The sequence below is a fragment of the Phocoena phocoena genome, chromosome 1 (assembly GCF_963924675.1).
Source record: "Phocoena phocoena chromosome 1, mPhoPho1.1, whole genome shotgun sequence".
In the NCBI taxonomy this organism is placed as follows: Eukaryota; Metazoa; Chordata; class Mammalia; order Artiodactyla; family Phocoenidae; genus Phocoena; species Phocoena phocoena.
This window is the reverse complement of record NC_089219.1, coordinates 118,325,732-118,344,578: the sequence shown is the minus strand read 5'-3', so window position 1 is coordinate 118,344,578 and position 18,847 is coordinate 118,325,732. Positions and strand designations below refer to the sequence as shown.

At 46.2% G+C, this 18,847-nt stretch overlaps 1 protein-coding gene across 4 annotated transcripts in view; it reads right to left on the bottom strand.

Annotated features, from left to right (window-relative positions):
* Positions 1–18,847, bottom strand: part of LOC136128358 (carboxyl-terminal PDZ ligand of neuronal nitric oxide synthase protein) — a 312,580-nt gene that overhangs the window by 21,289 nt on the left and 272,444 nt on the right. For 2 of the 4 annotated variants that reach the window (XM_065884183.1, XM_065884175.1), the window contains exons 6-8: positions 18,256–18,397; positions 5,247–5,413; positions 3,104–3,283 (exon numbers count right to left, since the gene is read on the bottom strand). In XM_065884183.1, coding sequence (XP_065740255.1) covers positions 3,104–3,283; positions 5,247–5,413; positions 18,256–18,397 — 489 coding nt within the window. Of the gene's footprint in view, positions 1–3,103; positions 3,284–5,242; positions 5,414–18,255; positions 18,398–18,847 lie in introns of all 4 variants that reach the window. The other 2 variants (XM_065884191.1, XM_065884197.1) reach the window with 1 other exon arrangement.

The following is an 18,847-nucleotide window of genomic DNA, read 5'->3' as shown; positions in this document are numbered from 1 at the left end:
TTTAAGAGGCAGCTGAGCGAAACCTTTGCCTGGATACCTTTAAGGCCAGGACAGGCCCTTTCTAGGCCAGCTCTGAACCAATTTAGGGAGAGGCTGGGAGAGATCTTGAGGTCTCAGGCCAAATCAGAATGCTGTGAAGGAGATCTAAGCCTAGCCCCATTGATAACAGTAGAACCAGACTGGCCTGTGAGAATAAATGGGGGAGAGGGGCATAAATCATGCAACAAGGGACCCCCAAGAGTGCACCTGTTTGCAAGAAACTATCTTTATCCTTAGCTCTTCTTGGGAGCCACATAGGAGGACTTGGATGCCCCAGAGCAAAGGAAAATACGTTCCCACTGAAGTGCTGAGATCACAGTATTACCCATTGGAATTCTGAGGACTGCTGGTAGTTTAACGAAGAAAGAAACCTTGCAGTTTGATGGCAGTAGAGTCTGACAGAACAAGTAAAAACTGACCTCATACTGGACACTGTGCAGAGAAACCAAGTATGCCAGATTTGATATGTTTTAAATGCATGAAAGATGTCAAGAAGACCTATCTATTAGTCCACCTATGAATCTTATATCGTTTATACCCAAAGATATGGATACTAATAAAAAGCCCTTGGATCAAATGCTACAAAGAGAGTGGGAGAGGAACACGCAGAGAAGCCTGTCGCTGAAGGCTGGTTTAGGACTGAATCGGTCCGGAGGACAGGGGAGCTGAAAGCCAGTTGAGAGGTTACAATAATACGGCTGCTTCATTCCCGGGCAGCAAAGGAAGGGGCAAACTGAAGAGACTGCTTATGAGGAAGGGAGAGAAGGGCAGAGGAATCTGCTCCAGAAGCTCTCTGAAGACCTCAAGGTGCTGTCTGACCTGAAGATGTTAGAAGTCTACGTCCCTACCCCAAGTCATTTCATCCATGTGGGATACGGATGCACTCTGGTGGCCTTTCAATCATGTCACTGCCTGAACTGAGACTCAACCAGGACACCACCAACTATAATCAACAGATTCCAAGTGCAGGAGAGGCTGAGGGTGTCCAGCCTGTGGAAGTAGCTGGAACCAAGAGAGGCTCATCAAGTAAACTGCAAGCACCGTGCTCTTCCCCTCTCCTAGCTTCACTGTCTTCAAGGACAGAGGCAATTAAAATAGGGCCAGGGCAGTGACGCCTGATTGAGACAGATGCTTGATTCTGGGCCAGAGAACCACTCTTAGACTTTCATCCTGACTGTGGGAGACTTACAGGTCTTGTGGCTTCGCTGAGTACGTTAACTGCCACAGCACTCTTCTTGTGCAGACTGTACATGTGCAAACAGTTTCTCTTTAGTATTAAGCAGTGAGTTCACATTCAAATGCCTCTCCGATAATATTCACCATGAATACGCATCAAGCCCGTTCTTAGATAAATAATAATTACTCGGCAACTGATATGCTGAAGGAGAAAAGTATCATGGCTGGAGGATGGATTTATATTTAATGGGAAACTTTGGAAATGACATGAGTTGCTGAACGGCCCCGTGCTGTAGCATGCCGGCTTTCTGCTCTTGTCAGCCATCACACCTGGGAGGAGGGGATTCTCGGGACAGCCACTCCGTTAGTAACTAGAGGAGATGAACTGTGTTATCTGACGAAAGGCGATGATTTTTCCCCCCAATATAAGAAGCCATTAATGACATTCCTCCTCTTTGTTGCTGTTTTGGGAACACCTGCGAATCCTCCTAGAATTAGCACACATCCTTTTGGGTTCATGGTCTGGATTTTTAAAAAGGTTCAAATCCCTTGGAAGCAGTGCCCTACTGATTTTCCTCTCTTGAAACCTGGCTGCAAAAGGCACCCATGAGGCTGGGCCTCAGGCCCAGGTCAGGGTGAGACTGTTACAAAGAAGGTCTTTTCAAGACCCAAGTCATTGCATCGTTCTGGGTAGGCTGCTGGATGCTTCCTCAAGGGGTATGTGTTGGAAAGGACGGCTCCGCCTGGGTGATTCACTCCACCCAAGGGTCACGAGACGAGTAAGGAGAAGAAACGATGAGGATCGATAAGAGCTCCCTAGAGAAGTCTTCGTGTTCTCATTCAAGAACGCAGAAGGCCAGCCTGGTCGACCAGATGTAGAATGTCGATGCATAGAGCTGCCTTTCCCGATCTCTCACCAACTCTCCAAAGCCTGAAGACCCCACCTTCCTCCTCACTGTCTGCATCTACCCACCCAGGTCCTCACCCTGTCTGACTCCTACCACAGAATTCAGCCTGTAAACGGTACAAATGATTGTGTCTTCACTATTCCCCGACTGCCCATAGAGAAGATGAAGCTCGGACTCACAAGTTCCAAGGAAGATGTGGACTCTACCGTGCCCTGTACAGAAAGCAAGCGAAAGGCATCCCTGCTAAAAGCAGCAGGGAAATCAGCTCACCCCTCCTTTCTAAAGCAGCAGCAGCGCAACACGTCTTCAGGGCTCCAACAGCACTTGGCTCCTGAAATCTAAGCCAACTCTTCTCATTATGGCTCAAATACTACGCCTAAGTTCCTGTAAGTTAAATCCCAATATAATGAACTCCAGGCCAGTATGGTATCAAATTCTGCTTGGAGAAATCTTTAAAAAAAAAAAAAATCCTTCCTGGAATGCGTAGATGACTAACAGAGGCATGGAAATCCCTATGGACAAGGTTTCCAGGGTGGTAGCTTCTGCAAGGGTGTTTGGGACAAATTCATACTTTAAACTCTTTTAAGAGTGGTATCACAAAGTCACATCTGTCCTGACTCCAGAGGCGTCCCTTCCAACCCCAAACACCAGCAAATGAAGGTAGGAAAGGAAGGGTGAAATTATGTGCATCTTGTTCCTTAGTAAGTTCAAACCATTATCCAACAACATCCAGCCAAGCCAGCCAAGCCCAACTCAGAGCGGGGGTACACGGGAAGCCAAAACACTTCTTCCCATTTCTACCGCGTCCCCCATCTCTCCCCTCCCTGCCGCCCTCATTCCTCAACAAGCAACGACCCAACAGCGGGAGCCATCCCTCACAGCTCGCTAGGTTGTAAACCTGCCCTGTGCCCCTTGCTAAGGAAGGCGCGTCAAGCCCATGAGAGTGGAGCCTGCGAAGTAGGGAGGAGGCTGAGGAGAACCTGGGCCACAGCCACTTGTGTCTGTTGCTGCTGCTGCTGGAGGAGCTGCTGGAGGAGCTGCATCTGGTGCTGGGTGGACAGCGGTGTGCCCGCGCCCAAGCCCGGGGGCTTCGAGGAAGAAGTGGGAAGAAGCATCCTGGGCGAGGCTGTCAGCATGGGCTCCTGGGGGCGGGCTGAGACCTGGCGGAGAAGAGGAGACACGGCATGACCCTGGGTAGGCGCCACCTTTAGGGGCCTCACTCTGCCTTTAATACATACAGCATGTAGGAGGGTGGGGTGAAATGGCCCGCTTTTAACCAAGAGCTGGAAATGCTACGTCCTTTTTTTTTTTTGGCTGCATTGGGTCTTCACTGCCGTGCGTGGGCTTTCTCTAGTTGCGGGACTACTCTTCATTGTGCGGGCTTCTCATTGCAGTGGCCTCCCTTCCAGAGCACGGGCTCTAGGCACGTGGGCTTCAGTAGTTGTGGCACACAGACTCAGTAGTTGTGGCTCTCAGGCTCTAGAGCGCAGGCTTACTGTTGTGGCGCACGGGCTTAGCTGCTCCGCGGCATGTGGGATCCTCCCGGACCAGGGCTGGAACCTGCGTCCCCTGCATTGGCAGGCGGATTCCTAACCACTGCGCCACCCGGGAAGCCGCAATGCTACGTCTTCAGTGGAAATGTGGACAGACTCCCACAGAGGAGATGATGATCTGATGGCCTGGGCTGGGACCACAGAATCAGAAAACCCTATCTGGACACCTGATGCCATGTGATGGGAGACCAGGCAGCTGAGATCATCCTATCACTTGCCCATAGCTTCCAACTATACCATGTTGTTGAGTCACTTGAGGTTCTGGACTTAGAGGGATCTGTCTCTATGAAAGACAGCTACCTACCACCCCACTACGGGGCGGCTTCTACCTTTACTTTGTTGTGTTCTTAGGGCTCCCTCTTCCAGGCTCTGCAGGGTTCTCCTGGGCTGGCCACAAGTGAGGGAGGCGCTCCAGCCCAGCACGGCCTCCTCTCACAGTGAGAGCCACCAGGGAAGCAAGTCGGGACACAGATAGTGGTCTGGAGAGATCCTCTCTCTGAAAGGGGAAAGCAGTTTCTATTCCCTTCCCTCCTGTCTCCCTCCTGGTAGTTGGACACTTTCATTAAGACGGTTTCTGTGAGCCAGAGGATTCAAGCACAGGGTTGAATTTGATTTCTGGCAGCTCTGCTGCTGGTCCTTTTTCAGATGTGCAAGAGGAAGCACCCAGTGACAGAGGGCTTTTGCCACTTGCAGAGTACAAACTGGGCACCAAAGAAGACATCAGGCAGACAATCTGGAACAATATTGCCCTTCAAACTAGATAGGTTTCTCCTTCTGATGAACTAGCCTAATGACTTCCACTTCAGAAAAGGCATTGCAATGGTGAGGAAAGAGAGGCACTCCTGATACAGGGAACTGGCAGGGAATCTACAGGAAGGGGAATTTGTCAGTATTTTCCTCCTGTTGGCAGGGGTGAGGGGGGTGCAGGGGGGGGGGGTTGTTTTGTCTTCGGGTTGGAGGTTCTTAGTTTCTTAACCTGGATCCTATCAGGGACTCCTTGAGGGCATCCATCATCTCACCCCTACGATACGAGGTTGAAATTGATGATGCCTGAGGTGGTCTGCCAGTTTCTAACCTCCAAGGGACCAATCTCCAGCCTCCCCAGGAGCATCAAAGGCACACAACCGCTAGCGGCAGGCAGAGGCAGCCCTAACTCACTCTGCTCCTTCAGCTAAGCCCCCGGGGATCACGTCACATGGTGCAAGGATTAGCCATGCACAGGTATTGTGCAGCGACAAGGTGCCATTAAAGGTGGGGCTTCCACTGAGAAGAAGGGGACCCAGGGCTGATGGGACCCTGGAGGGTGGCACGCATCAGCAATGAGCTCTGTGGCATCCTGGCACGCAGCAGTGTCTAGCATCAACACGCGGGGAGTGAATCTCTAGAAGTTAGGCCCCTCTGAAAGGAAGTAAAACATGCTCTGGAACCACCACGGTGCTGGGGAGCGCCTCACTCTAAAGGTGACCCGGCAGGCGCTAAGAGGTGACTGACAGTGGCTGAGGCTGTGACACAAACTGCTCTGGGAGGTGATATGCGTGCAGACCACCTGGGTGGGCCACCTCCGGCTTACCTTGGAGTCTGTATGGGAGCCTCCTTCCTTCTCTACCGCGTCGAGGTCAGTCACACCTCGGCTGAACTCCAGGGCATCATTCCCTGGGAGCGGGGCCTCAACTGCATCGATGTCCGTCTCCTCTGCGGTGGCCGTGGAGGCCCTCTCGGCTCCGGTGAGCTGGCGGCCTACAGGGACAACAGAGAGGGTAGGGAAGGGGTACAGTCACACTAAGAAGAACGTCCTACTTTCCCAACACTTTAGTTTTCAGCTGTGTCACGACTAGGGACGCCACTGGCTTTGTAACGTTTTCACATATCTTTTCACTCAGTCTGTTAAATTTCCAATCCAATAAGATGTTCTCATTTTAATATCCTTTTAAAGTCCAGAAACAAAGACACCATTTCCTCAAGTCTGCACATGACTGCTTTGCCATGCTCCTAACGGGCTGTCAGATAAGGGGTAAATCACCTCACCCCCTGGGCCCCAGTTCCTTCAACTATACAGTGGAGGCTGAGTTAGGTGGGTGGGAGGGTTGCAGGCCTGAAAAATAAGGGCAAGGAGATCCGAGGCCCCATCCCACACAGTACATCAGTCTCCCATCCTCAGAGCCTGCCTCTGACCATCCCCCAGGAGCAGAAGCTAGGGAAGGGCCCTGGAGAAGGCGGCAGTGGCAGAGGAGAGACAGGTGGCTGGTTTTCATGCCTTGTCTTGTCTATTTCCCACTTGCCCCTTCCTACCGAAGACAGTGACCATGTCTTTGATCACACGCTCAGCACGTGTACGAAATTCCTACTGTTTCTTATTTTTCTTCATTCCCTGTTCCTCTCTCTTTCCTGGGCTCTATAAAAACACCTGGCAATTCTCAGGCATTTCCCAGGAAACATTTTTTTTTTCTCTACATTTGGGATTAGGTTCATCACTACTGTCTTCAAATAAAACTTCTTAAAAGGCTTCAGAGACCAAGCACCAATCATAAAACTACACAGGCTAATGTAAGTAGCAAGTACGAAGAGTTGATTCCCTAACCCTAAGGCCAACCCAGGGAGCCAGGCTTTGGTCATTTGAGGGCCTGCCTTGTAGAACAAATAGTCCTAACAAGTCTTCTCACACAAACCCATACGAGTCATCGGGGGAAGCAAGGTGGTATTTAGAAAGCCAACAGTGTGCTTGGTTTTCCTCCTGGCTGCTCTGGGAGCTGGGAGACGGACTGCTAAGGGTTGCAATGGCATGTAACAGAAAGGAGGGCCCTGGACCATGGCCTGGCAGGGCAGCTCTTCTGCTCCTTTGTAAAGCAGCCGGCAGGAACATAGGGAGTGGGCTGCTTCCTACCATCTCCTGCACCCAGAAGCGACCTTCCTGATGATGAAGAGGTTGATCCTGTGAGAGGGAGGCCGATGGATAACTCGTGGGTGGATGGTGTTGGGAACTGAGCCTCTGATTCTCCTTGCCCGCAGAGGAGTGAGCAGGGTGAACTGGGCCCGCCTTTGAGGAGAGATCTCCATCAGTCATCAGGAGGGACTGGCTCCTACAGCACCGGGCATCCATCTGTCAGTGCACTTAATTAGCACATGATAGCAACTCTGCCCTTCTGGTCTTGAGACCAAGGGTGTATTTCATTCATGGCTCCCAAGGATCTGGCACAGAGAAGGTGTTCAGTAGACACTAACAAAGGCAACAGTGTCACGACAGGGTAGCAGAACAGGGAAGTGGGCTATAAGAGGAGGCTGCCCCTCACCCCTGGAGATCCTAATGACGAGAACTAAGCAGCCCTCCAGAGGGTCTGGAGATGCCCAGGCCAGGAGCCCAGAAGGGACTGGAAAATCTCTTAGGTTCTAGCTCTGCTTCTGGGGGAGTCATTAAAAAACAAACTTCTCAGCCATTTTCTTTGTACTAGTGGAGTTCCCAAACCAAGCCTGACGTACACGAAGTCACCAACTATGGGACTGCTTTTTGAGAGACTTCCTGCCACTCAGTGGGCTCTTCGATGATCACATTTGGAGTCTTATAGATTTAGTACAGCTAACGGGTAGAGAGTACAAGCACACCTATTTTATTGCACTTTACAGATATTTCATTTTTACAAACTGAAGGTTTGTGGCAAACCTGCATTGAGCAAGTCTACTGGCACCATTTTTCCAACAGCATTTGCTTACTTTGTGTCTGTGTCACATTTTGGTAATTCTCAGAATATTTCAAACTTTCTCATTATTTGTTATTAGGTGCTATCCATTATTTGCTATGATGATCTCTGATCAGTGATCTTTGCTTATAATTATTTGGGGGCACCATAAACTGTACTCATATAAGACAGTAAACTTAATGTGCTCTGACTGCTTCACTTGCCAGCCACTCCCACCCACCCCCGCCACCCTGCCCATCTCTCTTCCTTTCCTTGGGCCTCCCTATTCTCTAAGACACAACAATAAGGAAATTAGGCCAATTAATAACCTTACACTGGCCTCAAGTGTTCAAGTGAAAGGAAGAGTCACATGTCTCTCATCTTAAATCAAAAGCTAGATATGATTAAGCTTAGTGAGGAAGGCGTGTTGAAAGCCAAAATAGGTCAAAAGCAAGGCCTCCCTCTTGCAACAGTTAGCCAAGTTGTGAATGCCTAACCCAGAGCAAGGCCCTAACTCTCTTAAATTCTATGAAGGCTAAGAGAAGGTAGGAAGCTACAGAAGAAGAGTTTGCAGCTAGCAGAGGTTGGTTCATGAGGTTTAAGGAAAGAAGCCATAACCATAAGGAAAAAGTGCAAGGTGAAGCTGCAGGTGCTGATGTAGAAGCTGTAGCAAGTTACCCAGAAGATCTAGCTAAGATCATTAATGAAGGTGTCTACACTAAACAACAGATTTTCCATGTAGAGGAAATGGCCTTATATTGGGAAGATGCTGTCATTCAGGACTTTCATAGCTAGAGAGGAGAAGTCAATGACTGGCTTCAAAGCTTCGAAGGACAGGCTGATGATGCTCTTTAGGAGCTAATACAGCCAGTGACTTCAACTTGAAGTTGAAGCCAATGTTTATTTACCACTCTGAAAATCCTAGGGCCCTTAAGAATTATGCTAAAACTACTCTGCCTGTGCCCTACACATGGAACAACAAAGCCTGGATGACAGCACATCTGTCGACAACATGGTTTACTGAATATTTGAAGACCACTGTTGAGACCTACTGCTCAGAGAAAAAGATTCTTTTCAAATTATTACTGCTCATTGACAATGCACCTGGTCACCCAAGAGCTCTGATGGAGAGGTACAATGAGATTAATGTTGTTTTCACGCCTGCTAGCACAGCATCCATTCTGCAGCCCATGGATCAAGGAGTAATTTCAACTTTCAAGTCTTATTATTTAGGAAATACATTTCATAAGGCTATAGCTGCCATAAATAGCAATTCTCCTGATGGATCTGGGCAAAATAACTTGAAGATCTTCTGGAAAAGATGCACCATTCTAGACACCATTAAGAACATCCATGATCCATGGTAAGAGGCCAAAATGTCAACATGAACAGGATTTTGGAAGAAGTTGATCCCAACCTTCATGGATGACTCTGAGGGGTTCAAGACTTCAGTGGAGGAAATAACTGCAGATGTGGTGCAAACAGCAAGAGAACTAGCATTAGAAGGGGAGCCTGAAGATGTGACTGAATTGCTGCAATGTCATGATAAAACTTGAACAGATGAGGAACTGCTTCGTATGGATAAGCAAAGAAAGTGGTTTCTTGAGATGGAATCTACTTCTGGCAAAGATGTGTAAAGACTGTTGAAATGCCAATAAAGGATCTAGAATATAACATAAACTTAGTTGATAAAGCAGTGGCGGGGTTTGAGAGGATTGACTCCAATATTGAAAGAAGTTTTACTGTGGGTAAAATGCTATAAAACAGCATTGCCTGCTACAGAGAAATTGTTTGTGAAAGGAGCGTCAACCAATGTGGCCAACTTCACTGATGCCTTATTTTAAGAAACTGTCCCAGCCCCGCCCCCGCACCTTAGCACCCACCACCCTAATCAGTCAGCACCCATCAACACTGAGGCAAGACCCTCCACCAGCAAAAAGATTACGGTTTGCTCAGATGATAGTATTTGTTAGCAATGAAGTATTTTAAAAGTATGTACAGTTTTTTACATATAATACTATTGTACACTTAATAGACTACAGTATAGTGTAAAGATAACTTTTATGTGCGTTGGGAAACCAAAAACTTTGTGCTACTCGCTTTATTGCAATATTCATTTTATTGCTGTGGTCTGAAACTGAACTCGCGATATCTCCTAGGTATGCCTGTATAGTAACAGATCTGTTAGAACCGGGGGTGGGGGGTAAAGCTGGGGTAGAGAGAAAGAACAAGCTAGATGGAGGGATATTATTATTGTGTGTGCGCCTGTCAGTGTATCAGATAACACAATATCTCGAAAAGGGACCCACAACAAATGGTCTTCTTCAGGTCCTATCAGACAAGGGACAAAATCTGGTATTTGCAATGTTCCTGATATCGACAAGCCCAAGGGACAAGAAATGATATGAAAATCTTCTGGTAAAACCAGGAAACTTACAGGATTGGGCACTATGGATTTCAAATTGTAATAGGGACAGGTAAGACTGGACTTGGGGTAGGGGGTGGTGCTTTTTAAACTGTTTATTTAAACTATACTGGATACACTGAATAGTCTCTAGACATATGCTGATTTCATTCATCTACTCAGTAAGTATTTGTTAAGAACCCTGTATACAAAAGAAGTCCACTGGGCATAAAGATGAATAAGCAAAATCTGTGCTTTCAATGCTTCCCCAGCCTGATGGAAGAAACAGACATACACCACAGATGTATCACCTACGAGGGAGCTATCCAGGGTGCAAGGCAACAGAAGAGGAACATGTAAGTCAGGCGGGTGAGAGAGAAGCCTGTGCAGAGGGGAAACACCTCCCGAGGAAGGAGTACCAGCTAAGGCAGGTGAAGAAGCAGGCAGAGGGGAGGGGAGGGGAGGCCATGGAAGGCACTCTAGGCAGAGGGCAAGGCAGGGGCAAAGACACACAGGTACAGAAGTCCACAGCATGGTTGGAGACACTGCAAATGACTCTGCGGGAGGGACCTGACCAGGAAGAGTCAGGAGCTGATCTTGAAGGGAGGCAAGCAGGTTAAGTAATACCAAAAGATTTTCATTTTTTCAAATTTCACCTAGGGATGATGTGGAGGATAGATCTATAAGGGACAAGATAGAAAGCAATACTCTAGGGGAGAAAGATGAGGGCTTAAGCTAAAGAGGTGGCATAAGACAGAACAGAGGGGACAAATCTGAAATACCTTCAGGGGTGCAGAAATCACAGGACTTGGTAACCAACTGTCTGTGGGTGGGGAAGGGGGAGGGAAAGAGGGAGAGAGGAGGAGATGGGGAGGGAGAGAGAGAGGAATACATGTAGAATGAGTTTTAAAACTCTGATTTAGGTGACTGAGTAGAGACTGGCATCCTTTAGGGAAAATTTTGGAGAAGGAGGATTGCGGATAAGAGAATGAAATTGTGAGAGTCTGTAGCAGCTAACTGGAGATATCCACTATCCATAAGTGGAGAGTTCAAGAAAAAGGTCTGGGCTCGAGTTAAAACCATGGGCGGTCAAAAAAGAGCAAAGGGACCAATCCCAGGAGAAAATCCCCACACCTGAGGGGTAGGTAGAAAGGAGTACCTACAAAGGATGCTGGAAAGCAGCTAGTGGAGAAAAAAGGAAAGAGTGCGGAGTGGCGGTGGGGGGCCCCAGAAGCTGGGGAAGGGGAGTGCTTCATTCCCAGTGGTGCACACTGCAGACAAAGGCTGGTTCAATTTGCCGACTAGGTGGCCCTTCAGTGACCTGGACTGGTCGTTTCAGGAAGGACTGGCAGGCAGCAGACACCAGATCACGGGAGGTTAAAGGGCTAATGGCGAGGGTGGGGTAAAACGTAGACAATGAGTATAAATGTGTCTCGCAAGAAGCTTGACTATGGAGAGGAAAGAGATAGGCTGGGGGAGATGCAGGGACAAGGAAGGTTTGATTTTTGTTTTTTTATGATGGAAAAGACTTGACCTCATCTATTTGCAGTGGGGGGAAAAGTCAGCACGGTAGAAGATTCAGGTGATGATTTAGGAGAGAGCTGATGGCTCAGGGTTTGGGAAGAGGCGAGATGAGGGGAAAAGCAGAGGCAGTGAATAGGCTAATCTCAGACAGGAGAAGAACATCGTCCACCAAGACGGAAACTGGGGATAAGGGAAAGGCAGAAGGACTGCTGAATGGCAAAGTAGCCTGGGGCCAAGTCTGGGGACCACAGATGTGTAATGGACCAGCGTCACAGGGCAAAATGGACAGGTACTGTTGGATGAATGCAGAACTTTTTACATGTCAATTATACCTCAAAATAAAATGGTTGAAAAAAAAAGGATTATCAGCTCAGTCCAAAAGTACTTGAAATGGCCACTTTTGGCCTCAAAATTGCAAGAGCAATAGCTTAAACTCAAATAGTGCTGACTGTGTTCCAGGCACTAGTTTAAGGGATTTACATGTCTTAACTCACTTATCCTTAGAACCACCCTGAGAGTTAAGCACTATTAGTATCCCCATTTGACAGATAAAGAAACTGAGGCACATAGCCGGTAAGGCTGGAGCTGGGGCTCAAAGCCTGCCAGTCTGGCTCCAGGCTTGGTGCTTTTAACCATTGCACCACCTCGTCTCCCAACAGGCTCACTGCTTCCACCTGTAGTCTCAGCCACCCTGCTTTATCTTCTTCATTGCATTGACATCCCCTAAAATGGTCCTGTTTGTCATCTGTTTGATCCCCTACCCCAACTTTCAGTGTGAGCTCCTCACCAGCGGAAACCTTGTCTTGTTCACAGTATCCCCAGAATATGCGCAAACTTGATAAACATCTGCTGAAGGAAGGAAGGAAACTGAAACTAAGGAGAACCAAAGGACCAGGCAGTGGTGGCCTGATGAGATGGAAGAGCAGGTGTGGTGGGAGCGTGGAAGTGACACAAGGTCAGTGGTGTGCTTGCTTGAATAAGCCAGATGCCCAGGTCCAGCAGATGTAACAGGTACACAGTAAATACTCCTGAATCCACTGCTCACTGTCTAGATGGCAAGAGTTTTATTTCTAAGAAGCTCTAATCTCCAAAGGGCTCCAAGCCCTTCCCCACGTTGGATTGTCTGCTGCCGTGGGAAGAGGGACGCCTCCAGGGGAACGGGATCTCTCCCAGGAAACCCTCTCCAGGAGTCAAAGAAACTGCACAGGGCAAAGCAAGGCAAGAGGAACAGGGGCAGTGGCCCCACCTGGCTCTGAGCCCCGGGTACTGGCCAAGGGCAGCTGCTGCCAAAAGATACAAAAGATAAATCTCCCCCAGGGTAGGGAACAGTGGGAAGAATGAGGGAGGAAAAAAAGGCAGGCAGAGAAAGGAAAAGAGAGGCAGCACACACACAATGAAAGTGAGGACCTTCATTAAAAGCACTCCCGAAACCCAGAAGGGAAAGGGCTGACAAGACATCAAAGAAGATAGCAAAGCCTCCGCACTTTCCAATTCCTCCAGAGTAAACAAGTTTCCTCTGTATAACAAACGGCCTGCCTGGGGCAGCTCCACTGGAAAGATAAACACTGCATTAAATGAAAGCTCCCTAACATGGAAGAAAGATTCTTGTTAAAAGGAAAAGAAAACCTGCCAACCGACAGTTCCATTGTGGAGCTTCAAGGTGCCCTATTACAGAGAAAAGTCCTAATGGAGTCAATAAATTCTTCTGGGTGAAGAATTTATGGAAAAAAGGAACGTGTTCCTATCAGTTTATAGACAGTATGGAAGCAAGTGGGGCTGTAAAGGCGAAGTGACTACAGGGCTTGATAAGAAAACATTTCCCATCTCAGATCCGTAGAATTCCAAGCACTGATACTCAAAGTAGGTTTCACTTCACAGCAGTGGCACTACACCACATTCAGAGGGCACCTGATTAATCATTTAACGTGGATCTGTCATAAAATCATGGGACTTCAGAGATCTTCTTGTCCATAGATGGGGTCACGTAGTTGAGACTCTGAACTGGAGAACTGGCTCATAGCTAATGTGTATTTAGAGTGTATTACAGGCTAGGCAAGATGCTGATTTACATGCATTATCTCCCAACACCTAGCAGATAAGAATGATCCAGAGAGACTATAAAGTTTGCTGAGGATCACCCGGCTGAGAAGTGGTAGAGTTAGGATTCAAGCCCAGCTGTTCAGGTGCCAGAACCCAGACTCTCAGCTGCTTCTCTAGTCTGCTGGTCCAACACTCTCTCCATCATGCCACACTGCCTTTTCATTTCTATGATGGTTACTTTTGTGTGCCAATTTGGCTGGGCCATGGTGCCCAGGTATTTGACCAGACATTATTCTAGATATCGCGCTGAAGGTATTTTTCGCACGAGAGTATACATTTAAATCAGTAGACTCTGAGTAAAGCATGTTACCCTCCATGATGTAGGTGGGCTTCAACCAATCAGTTGAAGGTCTTAACAGAACAAAGACTGACCTCCCTGTAAGAAGAGGGAATTGTGCCAGCAGACCACCTTTAGATTTGAACTGCAACTCTTTGCTGGACTTCCAGCCTGGAGCCTACCCTGCAGATTTTGGACTGGCCACACCTCCACAATCACATGAGCCAATTCCTTAAAATGGTGTGTGTGTGTGTGTGTGTGTGTGTGTGTGTGTGTGTGTGTGTGAGGGAGAGAGAGAGAGAGAGAGACATGAGCCAATTCCTTAAAATAGGGTGTGTGTGTGTGTGTGTGTGTGTGTGTGTGTGTGTGTATCTCCCTGAAAAATACAATTCACATCACTCCACAGGCCAGATTCTCCCTTACATGAGTTGGGGAGAGCCCCTACCACTCCCTTTACTCTGCAGAGATGCCAACACGATATGTGGAGAGCATATCCAACCCATGCTTGACCTCCTTAAAGAGATATATACTCAGTGCTTTGACATCTTAAACTCTGAAGCAACTACACTGGGCCTGATAGATTTCCCTAAAATGAACCGAGATGTTTCATTTCCCTAAAATGAACATCAGTTACATTCTTCTTAAGGAGAATGGTATACAGAAGGTGCCAAATAGCTGAGATCTCACATATATTACTGTAATTTGAAAAAATTATCACCAAAAAGGTTATAAAAGGAGAGGTGCGTGTAGCTGATGGGCCCATTATCTCGACGCTGACCACCTGTTAGTCAGAAGAGCGTAGCCACGTTGGCCTCTATCTGCAGCCTCAGCCACCATCACTCATCACCATCAGTACTCTCTTCAGCCTTCCACCCTCACCCTCTAGGCTACATCACCCCAATTCTACCTATTCCCCCCAAACCAAGGTCATTGTTCTTCATCAAAGGGACTGTTCAGAAGTCACTCCCTGCTGAAATTTCTACTCAATCTCCATGCTCATTTTGGCACAGAGTAAGCACTGAATAAATGCTGTTGACAATGACTAAAATGACACACATCCCTTGCCACAATCACTGACCATGTTTACCAGTTTATTCAACAAGTATTTATTATGCCAGGAACAGTCCCTACCCTCCCAGAGCTTGCACTCTACTGAAGACAGGAGGACACTATGTATCTGGTAGACAGTGGGCTAAATGCTAATGTTAACAGCATCAGCCAGGAGTGAAAAGAACATAGGAACCTGGAGGAAAAAAGTGCTTAAATTTTCGGGAAGGGGAGAGGAAGAGAATGGGACAGTGGAAGCTGGAAGGCAGGCTTCCCAGAAGACAGGATAGTGAAGGATAAGTAGAATGGCTGCCTGGGGTAAATGCAGGAACCACTGGCAGATGGAACAGCACTGACAACGGCTGGAGGGTACACGATACACTCAGGGTGCTAGGGGAGGAGTGGGGGGAGACAAGATGGAGAAAAGGATAGGAAGGGATCCCTACTGGAATCTCTACTCACCCCCAGAGAGAATCCTGCCTAGTATCACAGGAAATCATATCAACCCACCCCCACCCAGAAGACCCCTGCAGGGTCTAGAAGGGGAAGGAAGGAGTAGCTCTCACTGCAGGAGGGAATAGCCTACCTCCTACCCCTCAGAATAGTCTATATGAAATGCTATCCAGCTCTTCTCTCCGAACGGCCAAACCATACCATCCTGATCTCTTTAGCAAATGGCTGTTCGTTCTGATTAGGTGCTCGGAGGCTAGATCAAGCTCCACAGACAGGAGTTCCGTGATAAGAACACAGTTCAAACACTCAACCTCTAGGTAACCTCCCTATGTCCAACTCCTTTCACTCCAGGAATAAATGGCTTCACCAGAGACAATGCCCTTTATTTTTTGATTAGAATTTCTTTGTATATGTGCATCCTGGCTGCTAGTGGTACCGTGGGTGTGAAAGCCTCTGAGGCTTAGCTATGATTCTCCACCAACAAGGGAGCAGGGCATTACCAAAGAACAGTCAATAACGTAAAGGTATCAATCTTTTCCAGCTAGCAGCTCTGAGGGCAAATCCTCCAGTTCAGAAGTGAGCAGATCAGTTTCTGTTCTCTGAGCAACATGGCCAGCTATAGGTCTGGTATAATGAAAAGTACATCTTTCTCCCACTATCGCCACCTAGTTCCTTTTTGCAGAATGAACCACAGTAACCAGTGTCTTGTGTATCATTCTGGAGATGTTCTATGCAGAGTAGGCACATATATGGTTTCATGTGTACATGTATATATACATATATATACACACACACTTTCATTTACATGTATATATTTTTCTACAGTAATTGGTAGCGTGTCATATCCACAGTTCTACACCTTGATTTTTTTTTAATTCAACAAAATATCTTGGAGATGACTTTTTATCAGTTCATAGAGTACACCAAGTCTGTGTAATATCCCATTATTTGTAACCATAATTTATTTTAAAATCCCCTCTTGCTATTTCCGATTTTTTGCTTTTATAACAAATTCTTTGCTTATGTAACTTTATGTATGCATTATTTCACACATGTATGGGTTTACCCTTAACGTGAATTCTTTGAAGGGAATTTGAGGGTAATTTGGGGGTCAAATCATGTGAATTTCCAAAATTAATGATTTCCACATTTTTCTCCATAGGGGTTCTACCTATATCACACACTATGTCAACATGTGTGTCTGGGTTTATTTCTGAGCTTTCTGTTCTGATCCATTCACGCACTTATTCATGCATCAGCACAGTTTTACCTATTATAGCTTTATAATATGTTTTTGTACCTGGAAAGCCACTCCTCTGTCATCACTCATCTCTTCCAGGATTTTTTCTGTTCTTGTTTTTTCCCATATTTTAAAATAATAATAGCTAATATGTATTTGGTGTTTACCATGTGCCAAGCACCAGACTCAGCATTTGAAATGTATCTGCTCATCTAATCAACACAAAAATTCTATGAGGTACGCACTGCTGTTATTTCTGTTGTTTCCATAAGAGGAAACTAAGGCACAGAGAGGCTATGGAACTTGTCCAAAATCACACAGCCAGTGACCACTGCAGCTAGAATGTAAACCAAGAGTCTCTACTCTTCACCACTTTGCGATAATGCCTTTTGCAGTATGAGATTTCTTCTGCTATTTTCTAACTTCTTGAATTGAATGTTTAATTACTTTGATTTTCATGATTGATCATCTAAATGTAAATAATTAAGTCTTTGATTTTCCTCTGAGCACTCTTTTATCTGTATCCCATAAGTTTTGAATATGACAGCATACCAAGGTGCCTACTTTGCTGTTAAAAATTTGTATTGTAATGTTAAATTTATAGATTAATGTAAGGAGAATTAACATTTTTATGATGTTGAGATTTCCCAACCAAGAACTTTCCAATTGTTTATGATTTTCTTCATATAAAACATATGTTTTATTATGATTATTCATAGGCATTTTATCTTTTTAAATTGTTATTTTAGTGGATATTTTCTTCCACTATGACTTCCACCTGGTTGTCGCTGGAATAGAAAACCATAGTTATCCATATGTATTTATTGGACCTCACCTCTTTAACTAAATTCTTTTATTTCTAATAGCTTTCAGTTTATTTTCATGGGTTTTCCACATAAAAATGTATAAACCATATTAACTTTTTGCCTAATACTCATACTTTTTCCCCCACATTTACTGTTAGATTATAGAGATGATAAAAGACATCTTTGTCTTATTCCTGACTTTTAATGAGACTTGAAGATTGGAGATATTGGAATAATGTCCACACTGAGGGTTCATAAAACTATAGAATTTAGAAATAGGAAAAAAAACCTACTTAGATAACTGTAATTATCTTCTTTCTAATTTGTTTTATGAAGGTATTTTTGTATGGTAATTTTCTTTGGGGTCTGACTTGGTAGCATAAACAGCTCTACCTTTAAAATGCGTTTCCTGATGATATCCAGTTTAAATGCTTCTTTGTTTGACAGTTTAAATATCTTTAATTTTGTTATAAAAGTAACACACATTCCTTAAAGAAAATTTGGAATATAGAGAGAAACAGAGAAAATCAAATGTTTTTTAAGTGAACTGATTGCCTGCACGCACGAACACACACACACACACACACACACACACACACACACACACACACACGCACCCAAGAGGACTCTCAGAGTTAAGGACTTGGTCCTGGTAAGATGGAGGAGGGGAGACAATTGAATTTGAATGTGGAGGAAACTGTTTTCAGAAGAAATTTATTTTTCAGAGTCCAAAAATCTAGCCAGGATAAGCTGATCCTTAGGACTGTTCACTGGGCTGAAATAACCCAAAGAAATCTTTGATTCTCTGACCAATTCTCTCAATCTTTTTGCCTGTCTTCTCCCCACCTCTCCGGAGGAAGTCACCCAGCCGGCGAAATAGCCCCACACTCTGAATCTGTGACCCAGGAGGAAACAGGCTTCTTTTGGGGATTGGCTCAAGATTAAAACCAGACCGCTCCCCACCTGAACATCCCCATTCCTGGGCCACCATTCACTTCCACCGCCCCACGCTGTGTGTCTACCTGCCTGTTCATCCACATCCACGGCAGTGACCTACCTGGGTCCCCTGAGCTGTTGCTGTTCCTCTCACTCTCCCCGTCTTCCTGGCCGTCGGCATTCTGCTGCGTGTGCTGTAGGCTCAGCTTGTGGCAGACCTCGAAGGCCTGCCCCACCGTGCGGACGATTCGCATAGCTTGGCTCTGGGAAGGAGAAAGGAAAGGAGAGAAGGGAGGATGTGGAGACCCTCTATAAGGACACAAGAAGGGCCGAGGTGGGAGAGGATGTGCAAGAGGCATGCAGACAGAAACCCATGAAGCCAGCAAAGGAAAGAGATGGAAAAACCTTATGTTGTTTGGATGTGCACATACAAAGAAGAATGCAAAGACATTTTCCCTTCCTGAAATACTCCAGAAAATAAGAAATTGTCACCACAGTTCTGAAACAATCAGTCAACTGAATGGACAGATAGCGAACATCCCAATTCTGGACTTAGCCCAAGTCCGCCTCCCAAGTTTGACAAAAGTGGTTGATACGCTTCAGAATTCTTTGCCAACCATTATCAAATGTTCCATGGGTTCATCACACTAACAGTAACTCAGCCATGTTTTTTTTTTTTTCTGCTGGAAGCGGTGGGTTTCCCTGGTGTTCCT